Source organism: Solanum tuberosum, unplaced genomic scaffold (genome assembly GCF_000226075.1).
Source record: "Solanum tuberosum cultivar DM 1-3 516 R44 unplaced genomic scaffold, SolTub_3.0 scf00272, whole genome shotgun sequence".
NCBI classification, from domain to species: Eukaryota; Viridiplantae; Streptophyta; class Magnoliopsida; order Solanales; family Solanaceae; genus Solanum; species Solanum tuberosum.
In genome coordinates this window covers 83,118-95,697 of record NW_006239194.1, presented here as the reverse complement: position 1 = coordinate 95,697, position 12,580 = coordinate 83,118, and the positions used below count along the sequence as shown (strand labels likewise).

The 12,580-nt window shown below is 30.0% G+C and overlaps 1 protein-coding gene and 1 long non-coding RNA gene across 3 annotated transcripts; one reads left to right on the top strand and one right to left on the bottom strand.

The window, feature by feature from the left end:
- Nucleotides 1–502: 502 nt before the first annotated feature.
- Nucleotides 503–3,651, bottom strand: LOC102605334 (uncharacterized). Of its 2 annotated transcripts, none has more exons than XM_006358214.2 (4): nucleotides 3,323–3,651; nucleotides 1,974–2,261; nucleotides 984–1,156; nucleotides 503–818 (listed from the first exon to the last, which is right to left on the bottom strand). In XM_006358214.2, exons 1-4 carry the CDS (start codon nucleotides 3,584–3,586, stop codon nucleotides 707–709), a joined length of 837 nt encoding a protein of 278 aa, XP_006358276.1. In that variant the 5' UTR covers nucleotides 3,587–3,651; the 3' UTR covers nucleotides 503–706. The 2 variants fall into 2 exon arrangements, with proteins under 2 accessions (XP_006358276.1, XP_006358277.1); XM_006358215.2 differs by having other exon boundaries at nucleotides 1,974–2,258.
- Nucleotides 3,652–5,771: 2,120 nt separating this feature from the next.
- Nucleotides 5,772–11,483, top strand: LOC107062801 (uncharacterized). Its single transcript, XR_001474848.1, has 3 exons — nucleotides 5,772–5,848; nucleotides 6,481–6,563; nucleotides 11,258–11,483. It is a non-coding gene; the product is annotated as an uncharacterized lncRNA (long non-coding RNA).
- Nucleotides 11,484–12,580: the final 1,097 nt, after the last annotated feature.

Sequence of the window (12,580 nt, the reverse complement as noted above, 5' to 3'; positions counted from 1 at the left end):
GAGTGCTCAATATTATCCTTGAGACGGAGCGGTGCACATAGAGTTTCCTAACTCTTATAAGCACCTTTGGACACTCCTTAGAGATACCTAGATAGGCCTGTGAGGTACCCCTCAAGGTTCCTTACTTGGTACGGCTTGATGACAAGTTTTAACTTAAGAATCATGATGGTCGTTTCTTTCTAATACGAACTCTAAACAAGGTGACTTTTGTTCAATTATACTTGTATTGACTTTCTTCACACATGCATAAAGTTTCATCCCATTCCCATATTCGTGGAAGGAGATATAGCCTTCGAAAGCTTCAGCTAATTACAACAATGCCACTACTTGTTAGGTGAACTATCTCGAAATGGAACCAACTTGGTGACATTGGTGAAACTTCTTTGGCACCCTTAGAAAATGCAATGTGACACTTCTACATCATCGTCGCCTCCCTCATTAAACCAAGTATGAAAAAATAAGAAAATATTTTTCTGAACTTTATTTTCCTTCGTACCAAATATATCCTTAGAAGTCGACTTTTTATTTCATTCTCAATTACAATCAAGCCAAGAAAGAGCAATAACTTAACCTCATCAAAATACTTTAGTAGCCAAGGCAAAAAAGAAAAATTAAAAAGGAAAACCTACCTAAAAAGGTAAAAGATATACAAAAAAAAACTAAAAAAATGTTAGCATGGTTAATTATTTATATTTTATATACAACATTATATAGGTAAATTATTATCATTCATTTGATATTGTCTATGTTCTTGTTCTTTTTCTTCTTCTACATCCTCTACATCCCAAAGAAAGTGAGCATAGGAAGCCAACACATAGCTGCATCATTGAAAAAAAATAACTGAAGTCAAATTAAAAGACACATATATGTATTATGCCTTTGAAAAATAAGGTAAGTTTTAGAATATACGAAATGATCAGTTGTTTGGTTGAAATTAGAATAAGAGATAATAATTTCGAAATATATGAGTAATGAATTGTTACCAATCGTTTGGTGCAACTTTAACAGCTTTGTCAAAGTAGTTGTTAGCTCGAGGGACATCTTTATGTGTTCTCCAAATTAAATCAGCATAGAATGAAAGTACATTTCCATCACTTGGATTTGCTAACATTGCTCTTTCACAATATTCTTCTGCTTTCACCAAGTTTCCACTCACCTGTTTGATATTCATCAATTTACAAAATAAAAAACTTTTAGGAATAGAGTGAACATGTGCAACTCCAATGTTTTATTTTAAATCTATATATTACCATTACTATATATTGTCGATGAGAATGATCCTACATTGGACTCGATCTACTACTTATAAGGTCTTGGATAATTCTTTTTTTTTTTTGAGATATAACTTTTGGCGTCCAAAGCTTTATTTGATATGATATTAGAGTAATGTTCATATCTGTTTGGGCGGCTTTCAATCCATGCTTCAGTTGGACCTAAATGTAAAGAGAGGTGTAGTCATAGAGGCGAAGCCAAAATTTAGAATTTATGAGTTCAGGATTTTAGTTCTTTAAAGTTATTAGGTTCTAAATCTATTAATTTGTATGTATTCAATAATTTTTTTTAATACAAATATAGATGAATCTGGACCAAAGCTAGTGGGTACGGCCGAACCACAATCATTAGAGTAGGTTTAGAGTCCTACATTAGTTGGAAAATTGATTAATTCTCAACTTAAATGGATCTGAACAATCGTCCCCTCAAGAACTAGCTTTTGGAGTGTAAGTTAGGATCAAAATTCATTTAGCATGGTATCAGACTTTGGCCCATTGAAGTCGATGTTGGTCATGCAAATTTCATTTACGCACACGTGCAACACATGACCATCATGTAGTGCACGTCATGTGATATAACACGTGTCATCCAATCGACACGTGTCATTTTATCGTACATAAACACCTCCTAATCATGATATGACCACTTAATTCTCTCCACTTTCCATCAAAAAAATGCAAATTAAAGTTTGTAATTAGTACCTCTTTCAAGAATCTTGCATAATTTCCAAGAAGTAGTGAGTTCCCAGGATTAGCTTGAATCATCTTTGTGTAATACAAATCAACACTAAACTCAGAACTATCTCCATCAGAATCACCACCACCACCACCACCACATTTTTTTCCTCTACCGTCTCCTCCACTTCCACCACCGTCAACCACCAGTTGCTCCACCGCCCTCGTGTGTTTCTCTTCCTCAACTTCATGTCTCTCCACCATTTCCAACCCGGAATTTGAAAGTAACATCAACCTATTTGTCAATCCTATCTGCTAAAAATATAATTAAGTAAATAAAACAATGTTATTAGATTAGCATCAATAGTTGAAGTTCTTGGATGATCAGATGGACACATTAATTTCAATATAGTATCAAAGAAGGCAAACAAAGTTCATCTTAGATTTAAATCTCACTGTCATTCATTATCAAAAAATATTATATATGTAAGGCTATTAAAAGGAAGAGTCTAATTTATATATTGTAAAATTAGTTCTTGAATCTAACTCACACCACCAAAAAGTTATCTCAAGGATTCTGCTAGGCAAGTTAGCTCAGAGAAAGAAGGATTCTCCAAGCCTTGCGTATTCGTTCAAAGAGCTGGCAATAACTTTCTTTCCACTCGAAAATAGTAGTAAGCCGGGAGAAAGACGTTCATATATTCCCCGGGAGGAGCTTATTCATCTCATTAACTATTAATGCGAGACTTTTGTCATTCTTTAACACCCCACCTCACGTGAGATGAGTCCTACTATGATATCATGTAAAATTAGATCTTAAGTCTAACTCATACCCAAAAGCTAGCTCAAAAGTAGGAGTGTAGGAGGATTGTCCAAATCTTATAAGGAGTCCACCCATCTGATTAATCATCAATGTGGGACTTTCGTGATTTTTTAACATATAAATCGACTACGATTAATGTAATTTTTTTTAATACTATCAGGTCATCTTACATGTGGCAGTATACATGTAAGCTCATATATATTCTTTGGTTGACTTGATAGTGTTATCTCTTCTCACATTAACATTGTTATAACTTAAAACTCTAAAAAAGAATCACTCCATATTTGGCCAGAATGTGTTGAAAACATAATTAAGCCAATGAAAAAAGAATTAAAATCGCACGTGAAGAGCCCTCCAAGATATAATCAAGCCCATGGAATTATAAGAATATATTATGCACATGAGGAGGCGTTTTAAGGACATAATCGTGAAAAAAAGAGTCAAAATGATACGTGAGGAGAGGTATGTTGAACACATAATTAAATAAATAAAAGTGTACTCTCTCCCGACCGTGAGAAATGAGAATTTCTAACAATTCATGAACATTATATACCTCATCTTCTTTATCCTCTTCATCAAATGTGGTAGGAAGTAGTAGATTGTGCAAGGCCATGCAACATGAGTTGCTTGAATTAGATGATGATGCCCTATTGAGATCAGTTTCAGATAAAACTCTAGACATCTTCTTTTGTACTGAATTACATTCTAATTTTGAGAGTGATGATAATGTTGACAAGTATTTTTTTGGTTCTTGTGGGAGACATGAATAATATTGTTGCTTGAGTAATGGACTTGAAGAGCTACGAAGAAGCATCATTAATTTAATTTGAGGTAGCAAGAGTTATAGTTTGACATTTTATAGGGGAAACAATGCATGGGGCAATCAATATTTTAGCTCCACGTTATTTTCTTGTTTATTTTTTTTTTTAAAATTCTCATTCGATGTCTGGTATTTCTATTGGAGCACTGACTAATCTGAATACACCTCGTGTAAGGGACATTAAAGAGAAAGTGTTTTCTTAAAAAAATTTCTTTCATATTCAGAGTTCGAATTTGAAACCTCAAATTAAGGGTGAAGAAGTTTTAACTCTACCATCTCAAATTATTTCATCTCTTTTGATTTCTTATGCGATATCTCATATCCCCATCAGAACATCGACTAATCTGAATTCATTTTGTGTAAGGCCTAGTAAGGAGGAAATATCTCTTTAATTTACCAAAAAAAAAAATCATATTTAAAATTTGAACTCGAGACTTTTAAAAATATTTTATCCAACTCACATCTACCTTGTTAGTCACATTGTTTCATCAACACTTGCAATTTTAGTTCAAAATGTTAAGCTATTTGTTCAAGATAAATATGAATGATATAAAGTTGAATAAGTAGGCCTACTCATCTTACATGAATATTCGCCTGAGATACGTATGAACAGGGGCGGCTCAACGTAATTGGGGGCCTAAAGCGAAATTTCAATTCGCGGCCTAAAATATAAATACACTTCATATACGTATTTATTCAAAAAAAAAAATTACACTATTAAGATGAAAATTATTAGTACTTAATATTGTTTTTTGAGTTACTAGTTTTAGGTAAGATTTTATCAACACAACATTGAAAAACATCCTTTAAGTGAGACAATTATTATATGCATTGTTAACATAATGATATAAGTAATAAGTTGATAAATATTAAATAAAGATAAGAGTTAGAAGTTTAGAATCATAGAATTTGACTCAAAAAATTGATGACTTGGTATACCTCATTTTAATATGCTTAGAGTAATGCTTGAAACTAAAATTTAAAAATTGGGGTTTTGAACTGACCAATTAAGAATTGAAATTTGAAGTCTTTTGTTTATGTGTATTAACAGGGGCGGCTCAACGTAATTGGGGGGCTAAAGCGAAATTTCAATTCGCGGCCTAAAATATAAATACACTTCATATACGTATTTATTCAAAAAAAAAAATTACACTATTAAGATGAAAATTATTAGTACTTAATATTGTTTTTTGAGTTACTAGTTTTAGGTAAGATTTTATCAACACAACATTGAAAAACATCCTTTAAGTGAGACAATTATTATATGCATTGTTAACATAATGATATAAGTAATAAGTTGATAAATATTAAATAAAGATAAGAGTTAGAAGTTTAGAATCATAGAATTTGATTCAAAAAGTTGATGACTTGGTATACCTCATTTTAATATGCTTAGAGTAATGCTTGAAGCTAAAATTTAAAAAGAAATAAAAAAGAATTTGTAATTCACTTTGTTAACACTTTTCACCGTTAATTCTTATTTTTAACAAAGTACAAAAGATGTTAAAGTGGATAAAATAATTTATTTTAAAAAAAATTATACTTTTTATCATAAATAATTAATTTTTTTATAAAAATTTTAACACATAATTTATTCTTGACAAAAATTTGGGGGCCTAAGGCAAAGGCCTTATTTTTTAAAGCATAGAGCCGGCCCTGCGTATGAATTGATTTGTATTATTTTATGAAAGACACATATTATGTCATGTAGAATGTGCATGTCTACTTGATCAACTTTTACACAAATTTAAGTGTTCACTTGTACACATCCAAAATTAAAAAATATAAATATAACTGAATCAATTTGTCAATCGAAAATATCTTCTCTACCTTCGTTAAGGTTCGGACAAAGGCGCCGTATATAAATTATGTTTTACAAATCTCAATCGAATATAAAGACTGAATCTTCCTCTCAATCATGGTTAAATTTTAAATACTATTAGAAAGTTTGTCATGTTTCAAAACATCTACCTAAAAGTGAGTATTGCAGCAATTCTAAGTTGTCGGCGAGGGGCCCATACGTGTGAATCTGGGGCCCACAAATGTAACACGTCACACTCGGTGAAATGTACTTTAACGGTCCAAATTTGTCCAGTCACGTGACAGCAATGATGACGTGTCAGAAGAGAAAAAAGAAAAACTGCTGGCAAAATTGAGAGTGAAAGAACATACTACTAAAAATGCAAACTAAAAGGACCCTCAACATTAGTGGTTGGGCTTAGATATGTGAGTATGAAGGTTGCGGATTACGGTATAAAGGTTAGTAGGTAATTGAATTTTGTCGTTTTTTTCCCTCTCAAAGGATTAGGTTTGGTGGTAGTTTGGTAGCATAGAGTCTGTTGTAGTATTGTTTTGATATTTGCTACCATAATTGATGTCTATTATGTTTTAGTTGTCGCATTATTTCGCCGTTGTTATTGTTCTGTACTCAGTGTCGTAGTATTGTTTTGATATCTGCTACCATTATTGATGTCTATTATGTTTTAGCTGCCACATTATTTCAACGTTGTTACTACTATGTATTGTACTGTACAATACTGTACTGCTTTCCTTGTCATTTGACATGTTTTTTTTTCCTGCCGTACTTTTCTTTCCATCACTATTTTGATTTACTACACTAAAGCCAAATATTTTGAAAATAGTATTTCTACCTCGTAAGTCATTCCTCGTACCTTGTACCTTTAGGAGGTAAAAATACCGCATGTGTATAATTTATTCTCTCGAGATTTACACGTTAGATTGCCTGAATAAGTTATTGTAGTAGGTGGATGTTTGGTTCTTCGGTTCGATTTTATCAAACTTCAATTCAATTCTCCAATTTTAAAATCAAACTAATTCGATTCAATATGATTTTTCAATTTTTTGATAATTATGTCCACCCCTAATTGTAGGCGGCTTGTTGTGGCCCAATGGTGGAACCCACGAGAATTTTGCTTGTTTGGAAGTGGAGGAGCCCATGGGCTTTAATTTAACGGTGAGTTGTAAGAGTGTTTGACAATTCAAGAGGTGCCCATGTATACTAGAAATTGACATTAGCACTTGTGTGATTAACTATTTTTTGTCTATGTTTGGTGGCTAGATGGTAAATTTAGTGGACAACTCTATATGCATTATAGCTAATTAGTGCAAATAGAATCATTTAACATTGTTGTTTAACTTTTCACAAGTTATGCCGATGAGGCATGACTTTTATACAATATTCATTTTATCTATTTTTAAATTGTTCATAAATTTTACATGTGTTGTTTAATTGTTCATAAGTCTTTTTAGACTGATAAAAGTTGATATATTTTTTTAAATTATTATTCTACCTATTTTGTTAATTTTTTCACAAGTCTGATTAGATTGACAAGGTTTACTTGCATTGTTCTATTGATAATAAGTCTAATTGGACTAACAAAATTTTGCAATATTTCAATTCTATCTATCTTATTCAAGTATTTTAAGTCATTATTAGATATTTGCCCTAAATTTATTTTCTTTGAATAATAATGAACTTGGTTTATTTTTTGTTAGGAATGTTTTTATTTTTTCATGTAGCTATCTATCAGACTATCATTACATTTTTCTAAAATTGAAATGAAAAAAAATTAAAGATGACTACTACTTCCATTTTTAGAATTACTTTTAAAGATGAAGTGACAAATTTGTGGTCCAACTGTGGAATTTTTTGTTCTATTCTTTGGCGGCCAAAATTGGAGTTTTCTTGAATGGTGTAGGATTGAAACCATGTGTGCATCTGGTTTTTTGGTTTGATTTTATATTATTCGATTTTAGTTTTTCAATTTTTAATTTGGTTTGAAAAAGTGTAGTCCAATTCAAACTAAAATAAATTTAATTTGATTTGTTTTTTCTCTTTTCGATTTGACTTTGTTTTGTTCGATTATTCGATCATGTCAATAATTAATAATATAATTTAAATTATATTTGCAAGTTAAATATATATATATATATATATATTACTATATAAGAAGAGTGAATAAAATTCACTCTTCTTTCGACACGTGGCATCATGGCCCACCTACTTTTATTTTATTTAAATCATATATCATATATATTATTACTGTATAATAATTACTATATACTATACTATATAAGAAGAGTGAATAAAATTCACTCTTCTTTCGACACGTGGCATCATGGCCCACCTACTTTTATTTTATTTAAATCATATATCATATATATTATTACTGTATAATAATTACTATATACTATACTATATAAGAAGAGTGAATAAAATTCACTCTTCTTTCGACACGTGGCATCATGGCCCACCTACTTTTATTTTATTTAAATCATATATCATATATATTATTACTGTATAATAATTACTATATACTATACTATATAAGAAGAGTGAATAAAATTCACTCTTCTTTCGACACGTGGCATCATGGCCCACCTACTTTTATTTTATTTAAATCATATATCATATATATTATTACTGTATAATAATTACTATATACTATACTATATAAGAAGAGTGAATAAAATTCACTCTTCTTTCGACACGTGGCACCATGGCCCACCATATTATTAATCACAACTTAAAGTATTTAAAAATACATAACATATATTATTTGAAAATAATGTAAAAAATATTATAAATCATAATAATTAACAATTTAACGGATATTGTGCCCGTGCTTCCATTTAGAAGTGAGAATGTTTAGGAGCTTAGGGTTAGTCAGTCAATTGACCGATTTGCCCTTCTTCTTCAACTTCCTCTATTTACTACAAAAATAGTACTAAAAATCAATTTAAAATATTAAAAATTTGGTTAATTCTTGAAATTTCACATGTATTGCATAATATAATAGAGTAGTAACATATATTATTTGAAAATTATATAAATAGTACTAAAATATAGTTTAAAATAGTACTAAGAATTTGATTAACTCTCGAAATTTCATATGTACTGCGTAATTGAGATTGAGTGAGAAATATATATTATTTGAAAAATAGAATAAATATGTGATATTATTAGAAAGAGCTTTAATATATATTTTAAAAATTATTTTGTCTTCCGTATATGATTTTCTGCATATATGTGGAGTTTTAAAGTTTTTAACATTTTAATATAGAAATATGATTATTTGAAAATTTTAGTACTTTCTTCATTTAAATTTTTCCTTGTTTTTCTTTTAATTTGTTCTAGATTTAAAAATTACATAAAAAGTACTTAAAATCACAATGTAATAATATAAGATATTAAAAAAACATAATTAAAAATCATAAAAGAAATTTTATTGACTCTTTAATTCCATATTGAAACATAAGAAGTTTGTTTGAAAATAACATAAAAAGTAACGTAAATTAAAGTAAAATAACAACTAAAAATATTGAAGAATCATATAAGAAATTTAGTTGACTTTCGTAAAAGTACCTACGTCACATAAAATGGAACAGAAAGAGTAATATATATTATTTGAAAATGATATAAGAAGTGCTATAAATCACAATAAATTAACAACTTCAAAATATATTTAACAAAGTCACATACAAAAAATTATATAACTCTCCAAATTTCATCGGTGTCACATAAATTGAAACAAAGAACTACTCCCAATTTATGTTATTTACTTTCCTTTTTAGTCAGTCCCAAAAGAATGTCACATTTCTATATTAAGTAACAATTTGATTATAAAATATTTATTTTACCCTTAATGAAATAATTTACAGTCATACAAATTTATATCATTCATTTTGGACCACAAATTTTAAAAGTCTTCATTTCTTTTTTAAACTCCGTGGCGAATCAAACTACCTCACATAAAATGAGACGGAGGAAGTAATATACATTGGGCCCGCGCTGGCGCGGGAACCTAATAACTAGTATATATATACAAAGAGAAGTAATAATATACCAGTACAATGACATTTTAAATTATTCGAGCAATATAATGTAATAATATATTCTTAATTTATAAGTACATTTTCATTATTTTCAAAATAGTAGGCTGATGGTCAAAAGTCTACGACTCGAATTATATTATGGCCAAATTCAATTTGCACCACACAAAACAAAAGAAAGAAGTTCGATGTATAGAACCATAAAATTGTTGTGACTATAGTTCATGAACTTAAATATTTTATTTTTATTTGATGATACTTCTGTATGGATCAAAATCCGATCATGATATATTCTATTAGATTATTTATATTTATTTTAACAAACAATATTTAGCATCAAAAATATATTGTTTGATCCTAACAACCTATTTGCCCTTGAACCACTAAAACAAATTCAATTGTTATCTTATAAAGTCATTAATTTAGGGGTAAACATCATATCATGTATGGACCACTTTTAAGAGAAGAATACATACTCAAAAAATTTCAAGTTTGTGATAATGAATTTGTGTGAATAAAATTATATTGTAAGGATATGTCAAATATTATACTCAAGGAGCATTTTCAATTCCCAATTGCAATCAAATTAGTCACATTAGAACCTAAAGATAATATGTAGCCCATCTTTCTGATTTGCCAATAAAATTTCATTACCAATCAATGTAGAGTAAATTTTAATAATGGGACTAAATACATGTGCCTATTGGTATTATTACTTTGTCTGTTGATGTAAACAAATAGATTTAGGATTAGGATTTGTCTATACCCTAAAATCTTGAATTGATAGCTTATCAATAAGAAATTGATGCCTTTTTGTAACTTGTAAGAGATTTGAATTGGTATATTTTAGGGGAATGTAACTTAGATAAATCCACTAGTTTAGTAGTTAATTACTTAGATACACTATAGTTTGCATTATTACGTATTTTATCAGATTTTGATTCCTCCATATACACATAAATTCATCAGTTTAAGTAGCTAATTACTTAGATACACTATAGTTTGCAATATTACGTATTTTCATCAGATTTTGATTCCTCCATATACATGTGACCAAATTTAGGTATAATTTGTTCTAGATACATTGTATCCAAGTGGATTCACATGTATCTGGGATACATAGCAAATCTCGTTCGCCTCTCTTTCATCTCGCTCGCCACTCTCTTATGTATCTGGGATACATACAAATCTCGCTCGCCCGTCTCCCTCCCTAATATTGCTCGCCTCTCAACCTATTTTTGTGTATCTGGCAACAAAAATATATGTTTTTAAGTGTAAGATACGTATGAAACTCTTAATTAGTGATAGACTACATAATAATATTTTGAAAGTATATATAATAATAGTATATATGATAGTGAAGTACATAGCATATGCGTGAAGAGAAAATGAATGTTATTGTTTTTAATATTCTAATTTAAATGATTTAGTAAATCCCACAAAGAAAATGAAATAGTGATAATTACGTAAAGGGGACAAACATTAATGCTAAGAGGCCGGGTTGCACACCTATTTCAACAATAAAAGGCCCAATATATACTGTGTATTCGTTTCCTCAATGAATACAATCTATATTATCAATAGTATTTATTCGCGCAATGAATATAGCATGTATCAACTATATTCATTCACTTGTATTTATTCGTTCTATTGTATCAATTGTATTATTTAGTTATACACTATGGTTATAAAAAAAATGATTCTTTTCAAAGCTAGGTTTGAATTCATAAATGTACTTTGTCAATTTGAGTTAATTGTTTGATAATGTGATATATATGCTCCTAAGTAGATTATAAGTGATGATTTGGTACACAGATTTAGTAAACAGCTGGTACTAAGTTGACACTTAACATCATAGCAGTATCAGTCACGGAGCTAAGTGTGTTAGAGGGTTCGATTAAATCCCCTTCGTCAGAAAATTACACTGCAAAGAGGAAAAGTTAGTTCTCAACCTACTTCATTGACCACTAGACCACACTGAAGCTTGTGTGCAATATCCATCTATCTTGATAGTTGATATGTAACACATCAAACACGTAGTTCTAAACACTAGTACACAATATATTACTATAGTGTAATCAATAACATTTTTTGTTTTTCCTTGTCCTGTAGCCTAAAAATCTTCTTCTTGAACCGAGGATCTATAAGAAACAACATTTGTATCTCCTAAGGTACATAGGGATACGGTCTTCATACACACTACTCTTCCCAGCCTCTCCTAAGGTACGTAGGGTTACGTTGGGAAGGCTGCAGGGGGAATTCTTGAATACCATAAGGTCTGCTTCTATTCCTTAAATTGATAGTACGTCTGTTTTACTATCCGAGCAACCCCTCTTGTCAGTATAGTATATCTATTGTTGTAGATGTGTAATCTGTTTTACTAGGATTTCTAAACAATGGGTATGGACTAATATTGTATCTGATTCTGTGGGAATTAATAGTTGATGTTGTATAAATATATATACTTTTAGAAATTAGTTGGCCACTGGTTTCTATAGTGAAAGAAACAACTAGGCACACATACAGAGCAAGTTAGACAAGTTATAAACACTAGAAAATAGTCAAAAGAGAGTGAAAATAGCAATCAAAGAAAGATTTAATGATCAAAATCATATTTGAAGTTCTGAGTTTTTTACCTAAACTATCAAGTGTTCATTTTTCCTATCTGAACTGTCTAACTATTTATCAAAACACATCTGAACTATCCGTTGTTTCCTTTTCCTACTTGAACTATCACCGATAGTTGAAAATACACTTGAAGTATCAGTTGATTCCTTTTCCTATTTAAACTATCATCGATAGTTGAAATGTGTTTCAATAAATAGTCAGTAATAGTAATGCAAGGTCTGCATCCTTTGCATCTATTAACACACTTTGGTGGACTTGATCCCAACATCACCATTCTCATTTGTTTCCTTTCTTCACTTCTTCCTATAACATACACAACAATTTCAATTTCAATCTCTCTTTTTTTTCCGGAGAAATAAGTGTCTCACGAGAAATTGAAAGAAACATATTATATTTGATCTTTATGTTCCGTGCACAAGTCATCACGCGTTAGGATTAACATATGCTTCTTATTTAGCCATATATACATACATAATGTTATAATGAAACTTCTTCTAAATTAAATCATTT

What these genes read in the sequence shown, in the direction of transcription:
- LOC102605334 (XM_006358214.2), bottom strand. Translation starts at nt 3,586, where the DNA reads ATGATGCTTCTTCGTAGCTCTTCAAGTCCATTACTCAAGCAACAATAT. An exon ending in AAGAGGATAAAGAAGATGAG is followed by an intron (nt 2,262 to 3,322) that starts GTATATAATGTT and finishes TTATATTTTTAG; the next exon opens with CAGATAGGATTGACAAATAG. An exon ending in AAAGTTGCACCAAACGATTG is followed by an intron (nt 819 to 983) that starts GTAACAATTCAT and finishes TCAATGATGCAG; the next exon opens with CTATGTGTTGGCTTCCTATG.